Here is an 18,879-nt window from a genome sequence, read left to right as displayed (position 1 = left end):
TTCTCAAACTAAAATTTCCAAAAAGTTGCTGAAAGCTCCGAAATAGCCGAAACCACCTCCAAATAGGCTCAACCTATTGAGAGTAACGTGTGTACGAAGTAAATTTTAGCTTTTCAACTTCCTTCAATGGGTAAAACTTTCAGAAATCTGTTTCGACCTGCAGAACTACTCGAAAAAAAAGTGCATAATGTACCTACCAAACTTCAGCTTTCTGGGTTGATTTGGTCAAGTTTTAATTTTTGTCTCATTTTTAATCCAAAGATTTTCAAAAATTCACCAAAGTTCGTAAACGCACCTTATCATTTGAAATTTCTGCATACTCTTTCGATATATACTTGTAGATTTTCGTAATGTCAAAATGGCCACTTTTGGATAAAAAATTGCTACTTTCGAAAGGAAATTTCACTCGCAAATCTGGTTCAAGTATTTTAAAAAAAGTAATGTGTTCAATACTTGAAAGCGAAATTTTCTCTTCTCTGGATACATGTGACTTTGAAGCCAATGTATGTGATCTATGGATCTATGGCTTGTTGGGTTAAATTTACCGAAAAAAAATCTTCAAGTGGCCACATTCGGGCATTTCTCTTCAACCGGGTCGGATTTAACACTAATGTAACGTGGAAAAAATGCTAGAATTCAAAACTCTGCTCATAAAGTTTTTGAATTTTTTTCATGTTGGCTCTACTTATTGGCTTCCAAGCTAACAAAATTTAGGTACTTACACTAATTAAATTTTCAATGTTGTGGACCTTTTTTGGGAGGGGGAGGGCTAGAAAAAAATTGAATATCTATCCGAGAAAACATTCAAAAAATTTTCAATTTTATTCATGAGTTTTTACGGGTTTGAAAATCACATTTTTGTAGTCGACAATTTTTAGCTCTCCTCCTTGAAATCCCTTCCTTCCTTCCTTCCTTCCTTCCTTCCTTCCTTCCCTCCTTCCCTCCCTCCCTCCCTCCCTATGTGCAAATAAACATATACCAGAAAAAGGGAACTATAAAATTTCCTATAAAAATCACATTTTTGTTCCTCACTTCCAAAGTAATTGTGCTGTAAGATCTAAAACATTTTCTTTTCATAATCGCTATTTTGGGCCAAGTTTCGTTTGAAAAACTCGTCAAAGGTCTGTTTGACTACCATGACCTATTTTTCATTCAAAATCCTGTGTTTTTTTTCGATTCGGTCCAATATAAATATATGTACTTTGTACATTATGCACTTTAAGTATGAGGAGCTACATATAATATGCTTCTATATAGGTCTAGGTATGATGGTGACGAAGTGACGAGGTGACGACGTACGACGCGACGCACAGGTAGTAATAGCGAAGGTAAAAAAAAAATACTTATGTACGTGGAATGAAAAAGAATACGAAATTAATGGCGGCAAATTATTTAGTTAGGTACATTGTGGATGTAATGTTTAAACACAATGTTTTAAAAGTCTATTATCTTGATTGAAAAGGAAGCTGCGTTGCTCGGAGTTAATTTCGATTTTTATCCGAAGGGGAGAGCGGCGGCGGGGAGTTCGGCGCGGCGTTAAGTTAATTAGTATAGACAGCGGGTCGTATAATGCCGTCTCGGCGGATTAAATTTAAAAATAATAAAACGATAATATTAACATCACTATCGAAGGTGGTAATAGGCCTAAATGAAATTAACCATTCTACTCGCAGCTCGTACTAGCGTAAGGCCTATACTCGTATAGCTACGACACCATAGCGGTGGCGATGGCGATGCATGGTTTTTCATTGTGTCAAGTTTTTTCTCATTTAATATCATCTATAGCTATCTGCGCGTTCTTCTTTCTGTTGAATGCGGTGTACACTGTACACTGTACCTGTATAGCATTCCCTATACGTATAAAAATACAAATGTAATTATGCATAGACGCCAGCAGATGTGTGAAGATCTATCACTATAGATCGAGACCGTTAAACGATAAAGGTATCTATAGGTACAATTCTATTCCGAACGATCGATTTGAATAATTTTTCTCAGAAGTATAACTCCGGTAAGAAGACGTGGATGAAAGTACCTACGCATTGATATTGTAACGAAACGAAATAAAACTAGCTTTTATTCCTTCTTCCTGTACCAATGGTCTTGGTCTGAAATTCCTCGTCAGAGCTAGCGACATGACAGCAACAACAGCGCTAATTCTTGATTAATCGAACCAATATCGTATGACTGATATGTCGATTGGTTCAACCAGTTTTGATCGAACAGGTTCTACTTCTAATGTAAGCATATCATTAGCATTTTACTTTGAGAGAAATGCGTAAATACGTCCTATAAATACTTGTATGTACGATCGATTCTCGTATTTTTGGAAGTTGTTTTTTCGACTGCGGAAAAAATGGCTGCGGCCAATAACCGTATCCCGAGTTCTTGTGGTTGCATATCTCCTACTTTAATAGGTTGTTCGTTCTCATTCTCGATTCTCGTGATTTGAACAGGGTGCGGGCGACGTTTAAGAAATACTCCCGGTTTCACGACGATGGTAAGCCTCCCAGTCCCATTTCAACACCGATGTGAATTATTTTTTTGTCTCAAGTTTTGCCTGTTGAGTAAGCTTAATCCTCACGGATGCTAATTACTCGGTCACATTTTTGAAACCAGTTCGGCGATTCTGAGTTATGAAGAGGACTATGAACCCTCATAAAAAGCACATATATGAGAAAAATTAATTTACCTATATTAACTACATATTGATTTCGTGTTTCTGAAAGTGGTCCGCTCATTCTCATCTTCATCAACAAAAATTGTTAGCATATCAGTTTGTAAAAATGAAGTCGAGTTTCTGAGTTATCAATAATTTGTACATTCACGAACGATTTTTCTGCTCGGAGTGAGTTAATCGTTCACGAATCAGCTCATCTTCAATTCTTCTTATCGATGGATTTGAGAAAGTCAATTTTTTCCACGTCTTCTTTTCGTGGATTTGATTCGTTCGCCAACAATTTTTCCCCTTTGAGCAATTCTCTGGAATTTTTTCAAGCCGACTTTTTAAAATTATTTTCATTTATAGGTAAGGTTTGCCGATTTTTCATGAATTTTAGGGAGTTCTTTTTTGTATTATTTTGTGCAATTCTGATAATGTTATTCGTCAATTTTTTTCGTTCGCTTCGCAAACTTTCGTGATTTTTAACCATTTTTGAACTGATTTTGACTTGTTTTTACTTTTTTTTTCAAGTTTTAACCATGTGAGTCGAGGTCACTATATTTTTTCATTCTCTTTTCAAATATTGATCCTAGCGGAGAAATTGTCAAATAAAACTTATTCTACGGGAAATTTCCTATCAGATGATTTTTTGGCAATACTTATCTCATTTTAATTTTAATTAATTACGTAGGTAAGTTCATTGTTGTTTTTGAATAATTTCTGATAAAAATCAGGATTTTTTGCCATTTAAAAAAAACAGGACTTTTTGTAATTTATTACTTACTAAAAAATTGAAATTTTTCAAATTTTTGACAAAAATTGAAACTTTCTGAATTTTAGGAAAAAATCAAAACTTTTCTGAAATCTTGACAAAAATTGAGACTTTGAAAAAAATGCTGCCAAAAAATCAAGACGGTTGGAAAACTGAGACATTTTCAAAAGAAATAATCAACTTACTCATCGTATATTCATTCCTGAAAAAAATTAATAAAAGATTTGAATCACTCGCTTAAAAATCAAAATTTTCTCAAACTGGCAAACATTGCAACCTTTTGAATTTTTTTCAAACTTTGATAAAAATTAGCCAAGATTACCCAATTTTTTGAAACTTCTGAAAAAAAATCAGGTCGATTCCAAAAATGTGACTTTTTTGAATTTCTGTAAAAAAAGAAGACTTTTCTCAAATTCTGGCTAAAAGATCGGGACTTTTTCTGACAAAAATCATGCTGTTTTTTGAAACTCTGAAAAAAATCAGAACTAGACTTTTATCACTTTCTGGAAAAAAATCAGGACTTTTCAAAATCTCTGGTTAGAAAATCGAGACTTTTTTGCATTTCTGACAAAAATCACAACTAATTTGAAATCCTGAAAAACAATCAGGACTTCCTTGACTCTGGCAAAAAACCGGAGCTCTTTTAAATTTCTGGCAAATAATCTCGACTTTTTTAAAAAATCGACTAAAATCAGGACTTTTTTTTTCAATTTTCGGCAAAAAAATCCGAACTTGTTTGAAATCTTAATAAAATCAAAATTTTCATAAATCTTGCAAAAACCAAGACTTAATTTGAAATTTTGAAAAAAATAATGATTTTGGGCAAAAAAATCAGGCCTTGTTTGGAATTTCTACAAGAAAGTATAGGACTGTTTATTGTAAATTTTGCGCAAAAAATACATTTGATGGGTACTTTCGATGAATCTTCTCTCTCTCTTCCTCTCATCACTGGAAGATTGTTTGATTGGCATAGAAGATTGATACAAATATATATTTGTAGTATTTGGTAGGTTCCTGAAAGCAGTCTGACTGCGTTTTATGGCAATTGAATATGAAAAATGAATGGCTTCGGAATCAAAGAATTGGAAATTTTGGCAAATTGATCGAGTGGCTGGCGATCGCAGCCAGAGACTGGACGGTGTCACCTTGTAATATGTCCTATAATGACTATCGATTGTAATAGTCGTGTGAATTTGAAAATGCATCGTCTATGATACGGTAAGTCTTAGTAGTATCGATCTGTTGTTCGCTTCAAGAACGCAAATCATTTTAATGATGATCTGTAAAAGCAGATATAGGACGACGATACTAAGCGATTATTTTTCTATCATTTATATTAGCGACGATGGTACGACCACGTACTCGTATAGCACCTGCACGTACCTACATGCTAGCACACTGTTCACTATACTGTATAGTGTATGTATTCGTATGTATCTAAGAGTAAGTATACTGCAGTGTAGCTAGGTTGGTTCATTGTAAGGCGCTTTTATTACACGGAGCGAGCCCTTGGGCCGAATTACGCCATCGATAATTAACTTTCGTAAACGAAACAAAAGACGTATTGATACGCGAAGGAAAAACACAAAACTCGTTGTTTTGACAATCGTTCGGCCGCCATGTTGGAATTGTTTTATTGTTTATGGTGAAAACAAAAGATCGTGATCTACGTACGGTGTATTAGTACGTCTACGTATCTGTACTTTGTGGTTGACTATGACTACAGAATGAACCTCCTAACACTCCTTGTAATTTTAGCCGCTATGTTAATTACTTATCTAGTACAATTCAACGTAGGCATAGATACAAATGCGAAGTACCTCTACCTACCTAATCTTTAATACGAGTATACTATAGACAGACGCGCGTTCAATGTTCATTGCTACTCGGGTCGTAAAAACAAAACAAAATTATCCGTTTGCCATTCGATGAGCAAATTCCGATGTGTAATTGAGCTTCGTACCCGGTACAGGTAGGTAATATGTAGGTATTGTGTCATTGAATGGCATGCGCTGTGCCCTGTGCCTTTTCATCATTTTATGTTTGGCAAATTCCTTACTGACATTCTCCGAACTGGTATATTATTCATTGGCATGTATGGTATCGTAGATATCCATTACCTACTATTTGTGTAATAGTTCATTGGAGGTCTAGATAGGAAGTACACTATTGACTGCTCAGTGCTCACTAATATCCAGTTATCTAACGTGTCGTTTCCTTGTTTGAGAAAAGTTAATATAAGTATCTAAAGACAAGAACTGCATGAATGATGGAATTGATGGATAAGCGTGGTGAATATTATGGTGATTACTAAGTGGGTATTTCGTGTCAACATTGATAGGTAAGGTAAACTCGATGAGTATTACAAGGTGCCCAGAAATATCCAGTACCCCTAAGAAAGTTTTTCATTAAAAATATAGGTTGGCAACGTGAAATAGATGCATATGATTGGTGGAATGTTATCTCTACTCTCCAGTCCAACAACCAATCATGTGCTATCATTATTATCATTCACTGTGACCAACCAAAGTATTTTGGTAGAAAACTTTTTTAGGGGTGCTCGATATTTCTGGGCACCCTGTAGACTCATAATGATCTTATTGGCAGGTAGGCTACCTAACAAGAGAACTTCTTGAAATGTCACACTCCGATTTGAACGGGACCGCGATTTTTGGAAAGAGCTTGTTCTAAAACCCCCAAATCCAAATTTTCAGCTGCCCAAGTTCATTTTTTGAATTTTGGCGAATTTTTGAAAAATCAAAATTGACTGTTTTTGGCGATTTATGCTTTTTTTAAAAAATTACGTACTTGACCAATAAAAATGGTCAAAATAAGTCCCAAAACTAATATTAATTCTCCAAATCCAAATTTCACCATTTCCCACCGATCTGGAGCCACCAGCGCGATTTTTAAATTTCTCCAGAAGGCGTGAATATGCAATTGCATGGGCAACTCAAATGTGGATAAACTCGTTAAACAGATCGAGTATAATACACAACTCGATTTTTAGCTGCCTAATTGCATATTCACGCCTACTGGAGCAAATTCAAAATTCTGGAGAAATTTAAAAATCGCGCTGGAGGCTCCAGATTGGTGGGAAATGGTGGAATTCGTTCTCGGGAGGTTAGTTGTGGACGAAATACAGCGATTCGCGCAAATTTCAAACATTTCTTCGCAAATGGAAAACTTTTGATTTTTTTTTTAAAGCTGGTCAAAAAACCACTCTTGAGGTGTCCGCCCCAAAACCGACTTAAATGTGGATAAGCTCGTTAAACAGATCGAGTATAACACACAACTCGATTTTTAGCTTCCCAATTGCATATTCACGCCTTCTGGAGCAAATTCAAAATTCTGGAGAAATTGAAAAATCGCGCTGGAGGCTCCAGAATGGCTGGAAATTGCGAAATTTGGATTTGGGGAGTTAATATAATCAGTTTTAGGACTTATTTTGAACATTTTTATTGATCAAGTACGTACTTTTTTAAAAAAACATAAATCACCAAAATAGTCAATTTTGGATTTTCAAAAATTCGCCAAAAATCGAAAAATGGACTTGTGCAGCTGAAAATTTGGTTTTGGGGGTTTCAGAACGTGCTCTTTCCAAAAATCGCCGTCCCGTTCAAATCGTAGGCGGACACCTCAAGAGGTTCCCTTGTAAGATCAATGGGATCTCATAAGACACATTCTGATTTAATTGGATAATCATTATTTTTCTTTATTAGATTGTAGATATATTGACTAGGATACGATTGAAATTAGAATTTTTTTGTCGAGTAGAGCTGAAAATGAAGAAATAACGAGTTCAAAAAAAAACTAGACAGCTAAGCAAAGCTTAGCTGCAAAGTGTGCGTAGCTAGCTGCCTTTTCTACAGCTATAACCGCTATTACATAGCTAAGTAGTACATGTCTCTAATTTTTCAGAATTCTCATTATCTTCATATATATTACATACAATAATTGAAGAGCTCTATTCCAAAGTGGGATGGATTTTTCAAAGTAAATTTTTCGACAAGTGATTGTTCTATGTCCAAAGAAAGGAAAGGTGCACCGACCTTTGGAAACAGAACAAATTTCAGTATCAAAAACTTTAAACGCATTTTTTGGAGGAAAAAATGACTTAACCCACTTTGGAATTGAGCTCTTCAATTATTCATATCATTTTCAAGTTCACATTATCTACAACTTATAGAACTTTTAATCAATTTTTGGAATTCTCAGTGTCTCTAAATGACAAATTTTCATATTTTTTTTTAGAATTTCCATTGTCTTCAAATTTATAAAATTTCAAACCAATTTTCAGAATTTGCCTTTGATTCTAAAATTATTAAATCATATAAAATATGTTAAGAATTCGCATTGCCTCTAAATAACACGAAAAAAATATGGGTACCTAATTTTTACAAAAAATGTTGACTACATATTTAGCACAATAACCAGATCCCATACAAAAATACATAATATAAGTATGATAAAATTTGTTTTGAAAATCAGCAATTTTCAACTGTTCAGTTACAATAATAATTTTTACTGTAATCTTATAGTAAAAATCATCATTTTAATAAATTTTTCTATAACATTAGTAAAAATCATTTTGTTTTAATAATTTTTACTAAAGCATGATAATAAAAATTACATTAACCAAGTTGTGTAAAAATTACTCATTTTAAAGTAATTTTTATATCATAAAAAGTAAAAATTACTCATCTCAAGGTAATTTTTACTGTACTTACGGCGCTATAGGTATAGTAAAAAGTATTTGAATAAGTGAAATGAAAATTCATTTAGCAAAATGATATCATCATATTTCATAACTTTGTTTTTATAAATCAAAATAAGGGGCTACAGGATTCAAAATTCGTTTTTTTTTGCACCAGCATCATGTACTCACTCCACAGCATTTACCTATCCAATATTTCCAACGAAAAATCCGTCACCTATACCTACCTACCTGATGGGGATTCGAACCTGGGACCCTACAATTCCTATTCCTACCTACATGCCCTAACCATTCGACTACGAGTTCACATGGTGGGTTAGGGCATTAAAAGAATATATTTGTTGGGTAAACGCCCCACCAAACCACTCCCACTTGGAACATACAGCTAACAGATGAGGGGTGTAACAGGGTACAATGAGACAGCTGATTTGAAAAGCGGAGATGGAATAGACTGGGGGTATAGCAGGGTACAATGAGCGGCAGGTGTTTTGCAAGTCCCCTTTTCCCTTTTTTAGGATTTAATGCATTAAAATAATGAACTAAAATTGCAATTACTCAGCAATTACCCATCCGAATTGAATGAAAAGTAATCTATTCCCTCCGCCTTAATGATTCTCAAATGGTGTCCAATAGGTACAAAAAACGGTTGGATAGTTTAAGAGAACATTCATGTATAATGAAATTTCATTTCTCAAAGCGAAACCAATAGTGTGCTACGCACACTAAAAACAAATTTTAACCAAGCGAGGTTATGCTAAATTAGCAAAAATCGACTTCCTACTCGACGTGTTGAACTTCACATTTTCACAATTTTCGTGTTTTTTTTTCTTTAAAAATTGTGGTGGGAGGGCTGTGAAAGAAAACTGAAGGGTCTCGGCATGTGTTAAAACGCAATGCCCTCGAAAATCTAACAAACAACAGTACCCACTCCCCCACTCGTAGGTATCTAAAATTCAGAAAAATTTAGCTAAATTGCTTAAAACATCGTTGAAACAATTTTTAAATTACAAACATTGTGAATCGCCAGAAAATGATAAAATTTTGGTACATATTTTGCAAAAAACATCTCGTTTTTTTTTAATTTTTAAAAAAATATAGAGTACAAGAAAAAGCATCAAAGCCCATGGAAATCACCCAAAACTGATGGCATTTCAGTAAAGTTTTGCAAAAATTGCGCAATAGGTATTAAATATAGGTACTCGTTCATACAAAAATTGAATAAGAGCATTAAAATCGATAAAAATTTCCAAAAATTTATGAAATTTTAGTAAAATGGCCAAAACTTGTATAAAAAGGTGTTGAAAACACACAAATAAGACCATTAAAATTGATGAAAAAATACCAAAAAGTAATGATATTTCATTAAAATTCTACAGAATAATATTGCAAAAATTGAAAATAAAAACATCACTAGGTAATACGTACGTACGACTTGGAAAAATATATTCATTCATTCATTATTCGTTTAGCAATAAATGCTAGTTAAACTTGGATGAAATTTGGCAAAATTATACACCTCGTATAAAAAATTGAGTAAAATGGTAGCCTTTGATCGGCACCACGTACGAACTCAAAAATGTGACTCTCAAAAAAATTTTCATACGCGTCATTTCTTACTACTCAAGCATAGATACTTACGTACCTAGTGGGTAATTTTTGCTTGTTTGCTCAGAAAATGGGAACCGAGAAACAAAATTTGGCAATTGTAAGTTTCGACGTTAATAGACATTTTACCAAGACGTACTTCCGAATTGACCACAAGTAACGTTCTACGAGTATAAAATGAGCATTTTCAGTCCGTACGTTGCTCCGCACAATTCGTTAAAAGTCGGTCAAAGGCTCCAACAAATAACAATGGTTACCTATTCTTCATTAAGAATGTAAAAAAGTACAGTACAAAGTTGAGAGTGTTTATTAGTTGACGGAACCGTTTGGCATTTCATCACCAAGACGGAATCATTATTCGCTATAAACATCGACAAAAGACGCAACAACGAATTAAAAAAATATTTCAACGCGTTAGCTAGGCTTGGAAAGCGCAACGCAGCCTCCGGGGCAAAACTCAGCGGCATATCTGGGCACAATACTCGACAAAAGAGTACAAAAATGTTAACGCAATAATGAAAACATTTTTCGAGTCGATAATAAGGTGCATAATTACGATAGGACAAATTTCCCCACGATCGAATCTCGACTGCGTTTATACGAGTATAGGTAAGGTACATAAGGTGTTACAGGGTTGTAATATGTAAGTACCTACTCGTATGTATATGAGAATACGCACCTGAAAAGAAGAGGGACGGAGAGACAAAGAGGGAGAAAAAAATACTATAAAACGTTCGCGTATTAAATAAAAATAATAATAATGAAGAACAAAAAATCGTTTTCAAAAGAGATGAGACGTCCTATAGCTCGATTCAAAGTATAGGGAATTACTCTACATACTCGTAAAGAGGGTAATAGTTGTTCGATATGAAAGGCTCTTGACTTCCGTTACTATATTCGAGTACCGGAAGGAGGCGTTATTTCGCCCAACTTCGACTTAGTATTGTTCTCGATTGTTCTAAGGCAAGTCGCCGCGTTACAATTGACGAATAATTTGTGACAGGTTTCACATCGGCCAACGGGCGCGAAATTCCCATAGCTTTTTGCGACTTTCTTATAAAGCCGCCTCGACCTTTACCTACCTACCTATATTGATCTAAAGATTGAACAGATTTTTTAAAAAAGCCAAAGTCATTACAATAGATTGACGATATTTATTGTTGTACGCGACTTTATTATTATTGTACTTGTATTTGCTGGAATGACTACAATCGTACGACATTTAGGTACATACGTATAAGGTGTGCATACTGCATGTACCTCGGAGTGAGCATTTGAATGAGGCAGTGCAAAAGGTAGTTTCGTTTACTTACATCCGCAGCTGACCCTTTTTATCGTGGTGCCTACGATGAAAATAGCCAGTACTGTTTTTTTTTCTTTCTTTTTCACGAGCAAGGTATTATTTTTTTCTTCTCAGTTTATAAATACGAGTATATGCCAACGACTTCTTACGGTATAAGTGAGACTGCAACTTGTAATTTGAGACTTATTACACGCCTCAATTTAGACCTACTCGTTGTACTTAATTGTTTGACAAGTCAAAAAATTGATGAAAAAATAAGCAAACTTGCTCGTCAACGGTCTCGAGAAAAAAATCGCACTCGTAAAAGTAATGCCAAACTTTTGTCAAGTACAAATTACTTACAATGAGAAAACCTGCAAACAGTTGTGTTTTCAGCAATCAGTGTCGAGTGCATATTCTATCTTATGCATCTGTACAGATGCGAACGGAGACAAGTGCATCGTAATTCTTGCACTAAATTAACCGCTTTCAAAGTATCATCTCTCGGTTGGATTTTGACGAGTAAATTTTTTCGATATCTTAATCGTTCACGGTAAACGATTAATCACGTCGTCGTCGAGAACACGGTAAATACAAACTCTGCTAAGACGAACGTGTTGATTCAAAATTCATACTTTGTATGGTTTTTTTATTGCACTTACTCGTATTTTGGGAATGCGATGCGGGCACATCATCGTCGCGTCAAAGTACCTCGACGACACGACCTTATTTCTTAGTCGATGAATGGCCCATTAAATATGAATCATGATGCAATAAAAAGAAGGGAAAATACCGCCGATTCACCCCGCATCGCAATTAATTCCCGAACGACAGGGACGCGTTTAATGAACCGTGAAACAAGTACCGATGTTATTTTTATTTTATTTCATCTCATCTCCGCCGCCTCTCCCGTGTCTTTCTCGCTCTTTCGTTTTGTTCTTCTCAAGTGGCCTTAATTGCACTCAAGAGCCGAGAGACTCGGAGCTGGTGATTTTTCGATGATTTTTCTTCACTTTATCGCCGCATCGCTCATTTTTCAGTCGTAAAATGTCGATAATATCTGCGTTTGGTTTGTGGAGTACGAGTATACCTACTTGTTCAATCCTATTCAATTATTCATTCGGTGCATTTTTTCGGGGGGGCGGGGGGGGGGGGCAAAATTGCACAAATTTCAACCACAACAAAAACAATTGAAAAATCGCCTTTTAGGTCAATTTTTGTACTCGAATCAATTGATTGAGCTGATCCGAAAGTTGCAACCGTTCTTTTCAATGTTTTTGAAGACATGCTTGAGTGCAAACGAGACAGCTGATGTCTAAAACGGGAGAAAAGAAATTTCCGAGATTTTTTCCCCGCCCCCCCCCCCTCCCCAAGTTATTGATTTATCTGAAAAAATTGATTAAAAATCTTTCGATAAATTGATTTTGTTTAATTTTTTTGGGTTTATCTACAAATTGGGAGAAAATCAAAAATTAGTGAATTGTTTTCCCATAAAGTCCAACAACTTCGGGGAAGCGAAAGCTCAAAATGATACAGGATTCGATGATTTTATGGGCCAAATTTTCAAATAAAGACTATATACCTACTATAGACGCACCTCAGCTATAAACAATTACTTAGGTAATCCATACATAGCTTAGGTAGACAAAACATATAGGTATAGGACTATAGGTACGTGCACGTAACAACGTATGACAGAGAAAAGAGCCAGACTAGCATACCTGGTCGCCGCGTACCTACACACAATATCATTGTCGGCATGATTAATTAATTACGATCGAACAAAAAGTATTTATCATTTATTTGGACTTGGAGTGGAAACTTTGTCGGAGCCAGCAGCCATAAATGATGACTCCATGCCGAGCTCTATCATTTCATTACTGTTGAAACAATTGTTCGATTTCCATTTACAAGGCGCACAATTGTTCCATTCCCATTACACGCTCGTATGCCCTGACAAAAGACAACTTAAAATTAATTTCATTGTGTTTTTTCGATGCGATGCGATGCGATGCGATGCGATGGGCTTTTCTCCGCACGCTGGCTCGCTCGTCCTCTTTCTCCATCTTTCGTTCAGCGCCGTTAATGATAGATAGGTGAGCGGTTGTGCGCGGTGCATGTGCATAACAGACAGTGTTGAATGTAGCTCGTGTGTTGTGGTATGCTTATTGCACATGTCTACCTTGTGCCAGGATCTGACAACGTTTTTCTTTAAATATGAAGTGACTGGGTGTAAGATACGTAGGGATTTTCTCCCAAGCGTTTTTTAAACGAATTTTCAAAGACTTAAACGTTTGGAGATCCTAATTTGACCCATATATATCCTTTAAAAAAAAACATCAAAAATTCTGAAATTTGGTTTATATTTCATTTTTGACCTATTGATGAGCGTTTTTTTTGTGTGCATGCCGAGTTGAAAAAAATCCAAAAAAATAGCCAAAATTTACACATATTTTTCGATTTTTTGAAATTGACAATATTGATTAAAATATTGGCATCTCTGCGCTCCAAAATAATTCCCCAGTTTCAGGTATGATATCTTTTGATATTTTGACATGTATGATGCGGAACATTTTGAGAAGAAAAATTTTCAAAAAACGAATTAATCCAAAAATGCGTGAATTGCAAATTTTTAATCGCTCAGTTATAGAACCCTGAAAGTGATTTGGACTGGGCCATTTTTCCAAAATGGTGGGGTAGCGGCAAGGCCACTCTTTTGAGAGCCCATTTCTCCCCTCCACGGGCGCCTCCGCAACTAAAATTATTTCCGAGTAACTTCGAGCTCAAAATGAAGGTCTCCGCAACCCCAAAAGGAAAATAATTGGATCTGATCAGATCTGGTCAGATCAAAGTTTTGATTGATTTTAATATTTGTTTAGACCGAATTAGATTGCCTGGCATTCTGTAGATCCAATTAGATCTGTTCAGACTTGGTCAGACCCAATAGGGGAGACCTAATTAGATCTGAGTCCGACATATGACAATAGGAGTAATTGCACCCCCCCACCCCCGTCGATCCTCCGGGACAACTTTTTTCTTGAAGGGGACATCCTAAGGAACATTTTAAAGCAAACTTGCCCAAAAAAAAGTTGGCTTTACTTAAAAAATGGTGGCCATTTTGATTGACAGGTCAGCCGAAATTGCAGATTTTGCGTTTCAACATAGGACTTGCACGAAATTTTTCAAACCTTACAAAGGTAGATCGAAAGATCATGCAAAAATTTATCACCAGTCAAAATTTCAAGTGCTAAAGTACGTTTTTCGATTTTTGGTGAATTTTTGAAAATCCAATATTTAGGCCAAAAATGAGGGAAAAAATCAAAATTTTACCAAATTGATCAAGAAAGCTGAAATTTAGGATATACCCTGTTTTCGACATGCCAAATCGATTGGAACCGATTTCAATTTGTTTTGAGTTGTTCTGGAGCCTCCAGCAGATTTTTGAAACTCGAAATTCCCAAAAAAATTCCATCAAATTGGAGTTGTAAAGCTAAAATTTATTCTAAAAACTAATTTCAATACGCTACGAAGTACTGCAGGTGAATTTCAAGTCGTTTTGGAGCCTCCAGCGACTTTTTGACAGGTTGTATGGCGTTTATTTTGGAAAATTGAAATTTCCTAAAAGTAGCTGGAAGCTTTAAAACCTTTTGAAACCACCATGTAGTCTGCGAAGTAAATTTCAGCTTGCCAACTCCATTTGATAAATTTATGTTGGGGAAATTTCAAGTTTCAAAAATCTGCTGGAGGCTTCAGGAATTTTCAAAAAGTCGCTGGGGGCTCCAAAACGACTTGAAATTCACCTGCAGTACTTCGTAGCGTATTGAAATTAGTTTTTAGAATAAATTTTACGTAGCTTTACATCTCCAATTTGATGGAATTTTTTGGGAATTTCGAGTTTCAAAAATCTGCTGGAGGCTCCAGAACTGCTCAAAACGGGTTGAAATCGGTTCCAATCGATTTGGCATGTCGAAAACAGGGTATATCCTAAATTTCAGCTTTCTTGATCAATTTGGTAAAATTTTGATTTTTTTCCCTCATTTTTGGCCTAAATATTGGATTTTCAAAAATTCACCAAAAATCGAAAAACGTACTTTAGCACTTGAAATTTTGACTGGTGATGAATTTTTGCATGATCTTTCGATCTACCTTTGTAAGGTTTGAAAAATTTCGTGCAAGTCCTATGTTGAAACGCAAAATCTGCAATTTCGGCTGACCTGTCAATCAAAATGGCCGCCATTTTTTAAGTAAAGCCAACTTTTTTTTGGGCAAGTTTGCTTTAAAATGTTCCGTAGGACGTCCCTATTAAGAAAAAAGTTGTCCTGGAGGATCGACGAGGGCGGGGTGTGCAATTACTCCTATTGTCATATGCCGGACTATTTAGACCGAATTTGATTGCCTGGCATTCTGTAGATCCAATTAGATCTGTTCAGACTTGGTCAGGCCCAATAGGGGAGACCTAATTAGATGTGGCCAAATCTGATTCTGAAATAGAAGTATAGGGATGGTTCGTTCTCTTAATGTTTTCAAAATTGATTTTCAAACTGGAAAAATTGAGTTCTGTTTTCAAAAGTGATAAACTTATAACTATAAGTGATGCCATTAAATACCTAAAAACGTAGATTCTACCTACTAATTCAAAAAAAATCAAAGAAATTTCATTTCAAATAAATTGAGCAGCTAAGCTTTGTATTATAAATTGAAACTGGAACTAACAAATTAAAATTGGTTATTTTCTGATTTCTACACTTCGTAAATAAGCACGAAAAAAAAACATCATTCAAGATAACGTGAGTTTTTTCAAACAAATCTCTTATCACGATTTACGTCAAAATTTCTCATAACGGTTTTGGAAGAGATGTGCAAATCGGCGTGTTTTCAATCTCTCCGACATTGTAGTTGTTTTTCATCGCCCTTATTGACGTTTTTGGGAGTTTTCCTCGGCATTCTCAGCGTAGGTACTCGTACGAGTATTTCTTAATTCTTAATTAACGAGGTGCGAGTATTTTTTCGAAACACCTTGTATCCATCTGTCTTAATTATTTTGTCGCAGCCGAGTCAGCCGTCCTGATACATTGTATGCTTATTGCTGTGTATACATTGATATCGCGTACACCATACAATGTATGCGTGTACGTAAGTAAGTTCTTAATTATTGCTCAGAAGGAGGAAGACAAAAAGAAGAAAAAAAAACGAGTCAACTCGTAAGTTATATGTACGAGTACAAATAAGTACTTACTCGTAGTTCGAAGGCAATGCTGGCGTTTGGCGTTAACGAGCACTATGCAGCCAACGATGGACGTGAGCGCATTAACTTCATTTCTTCATCGTCGGTACGTATATTATCGGTGTTTATTTTCAAGCAACCGGAAACAAAAAATGGCGCCTTCGTGCGCATCAAATAAATTAACCGAGTAATGCGTTCGAAGACAGAGAAGACGAGGAGCGAAGAGGTAGGAATGAGAAAATGTATCGAATGTGTGGGAGTAAGTACCTACCTAATACCTTACCTATGGTACATAGATGAGGAGGAGCGGGTGTGCACTGTGTACTGTGCACTGTGTAGGTCTCTAGATGGCATAAACAGAGTGGCATGATCGCATGAAGTACCTCTACCTGCCTACTATGTACGGTGCTCAGTGCACACTGTTTACTGTACTTACATGCAACGAGTTAGCTGCATAGAGTAGGTCTAGGTGCAGTGCATACGAGTATGAGTGTGTTGAGACACGCCTTGTGCCTCGTGTAAGAGCGACGAGGCGCGGCGGTTGGCGTTTTTTCTTTCTTTTTTCACCTAGTGGGTGGTTATATTCTTGCTAAGTAGTCAGCATAGTAGGTATTAACTGCACTTGTACTTACTTGAGACTTACAGGCGTATAATTTGGCTAACTAACTACCCATAGTTACTCGATTACTCGGTGAGTGCCTACTGAGTCTATGAACAGTATAGACAATGGTGCAACGAGCAAAATATAATTTTATTTCCTGCCTCTCAACGCCGAACGCGTACCTAGATACCTTGATTTACATCTACAATGTGTAATGTAAATAAGTACGTGTAATTTAACGGTCTAGCGTATCGCGATTCGCAAATATGGCCGAGTGGAGTGGTCACTGGTCAGTGGTCAGTGGCCTGCGCACGAAGATACTCGTAAAAGATAAACTGCGGACGTGTTACCTACTCTAGAATCAATCTGAAATTAGCTCTGGCCTCTTGTAAACGATGCAATCGTAAGCGACGCATTCTCAAGCTACGTAACCTGAGTCGTAATATTTGTCTTCTTCTCAGGATTTTCCTTCGTTTCAACGGCTCGCAGCTTCCAAAGGTCGGGCTATTTATTACGTGATTTAAATTACGTATCCGGCGTAATATTCGGCGGCACGATGTACTGAGTAAGGCGATCGGCGAATCTCCGCTACCATTGTACAACGTCGTCTTTACGCAGTTCATCTTACGCGTACGCACGGTTGCTGCTGCTGATATCCGGCATGACATTCTGGCCATAGTATTTTCATACCTTTATCCAGTAGCGATATTATAATTTGCTACGCAAATTCCGTACATTTAATGTTCCATTTTTTCTGATTGTGTTTTGGGTTTTTTCGTTTGTTTACACAGATTTGGCACTCGTACGATTTCCTTCGAGCTAGATATTGCTAACTTTCGTAACAGAATATATGTATGTAGGAGCGAATCCGTCCAAGACTTGACCGTCCAAATGACAGAAGAAAGCAGTCTCTTCGAGGAGGATTCCATCAGACGGTGAGTCAGAATTTATTTGATTTGAGGTAATTCGCTAGAAAATGTTGGTTCATTGTTTGGACCCATGAAGCAGAAAAATTCTACTTCGAGAACGATATGAATTGTACAATAATACTCAAAAATACATATCCACATCCAGCAGTGTTCAGATACTTAGGTGGATAGCGTCTACTTACCTATAAGCTCAGTGGCAGATTTAAGGGAAAAGGCCTCGTAAAGGCCCATTTCAAAAATTATGATTTTTATCCTCTCTTTATCTTCATTATAACTCTATACCTATCAGAAGCTGGAATGCTTCGATTAATCAGGGAACATCTCCGAATCCTGTGAATAGGGATGACGAACCAAAGTGGTTTCTCAGCGAGGAGGGAGGGGAAGTGCAAAATCGCTGAAAATTGCCGTCTCTTTTTATGTTTTTAACTCAACTAACGAGGGAACGTCCTCTAGATGCAGGGCTTCGAATTCGATTTGAACGGGACCATGATTTTTGAAAAGAACACGGTCTGAAACCAATAAATACATATACGTAACCAAAATTTCAGCTATGCAAAATTTTTCGATTTTTGGGGAGTTTTGAAAGTTTATCGGTAGGTAATTGACCATTTTGAGGGGGTAAATTGCTTTCTTAAAAGTGTATCGAAAAAAAAACACATCATAAATTATGACAAAAATTGATGTGAAAGTTTACTTCGAGCGGAGAATAATTTCGAACCCTCAAGTTGTTCAGAGGGCTAAGCTAGGAATCCTTGAAGTGTACAGAAATTTTCGAAAAATTCTGATTTTTTTTTTTGCACTTTTTGATAGCGACACGTTGTGGTACCTACCAGAGCAATACCTCAATCACGTCCCTCAAAAGTTGCGAATTGAGTTTCCGAACCTCCTGTACCCATTGAATTCAAGCGTTTGAAGATTGACGGAGATTACAATTTTCCATCATTTTTACAACACTTTTCCATCATTAAAAGTTCTTTTCATTAAAAAAAAAAAAAACGTCGCTGAGTTTATGTTCAACAGGGCAAACCCCCCCCCCCCCCGATTACCACACTTTTCGCAATCGTTCATTTCGTTTCGCTCAAATTTA

General features: G+C 36.2%; 1 protein-coding gene across 1 annotated transcript in view; it reads left to right on the top strand.

The window, feature by feature from the left end:
• Positions 1-18,879, top strand: part of LOC135833893 (ARL14 effector protein-like) — a 216,828-nt gene that overhangs the window by 174,797 nt on the left and 23,152 nt on the right. Inside the window, exon 6 of the mRNA XM_065347710.1 lies at positions 17,655-17,798. Within this exon, the coding sequence (XP_065203782.1) occupies positions 17,755-17,798 (44 nt within the window). The 5' untranslated portion in view covers positions 17,655-17,754. The remainder of the gene's footprint in view (positions 1-17,654; positions 17,799-18,879) is intronic.

The sequence above is a fragment of the Planococcus citri genome, chromosome 2 (assembly GCF_950023065.1).
Source record: "Planococcus citri chromosome 2, ihPlaCitr1.1, whole genome shotgun sequence".
Taxonomy (NCBI): domain Eukaryota; kingdom Metazoa; phylum Arthropoda; class Insecta; order Hemiptera; family Pseudococcidae; genus Planococcus; species Planococcus citri.
The sequence above is the reverse complement of the archived record's forward strand: the minus strand, read 5'-3'. Positions and strand labels throughout refer to the sequence as shown.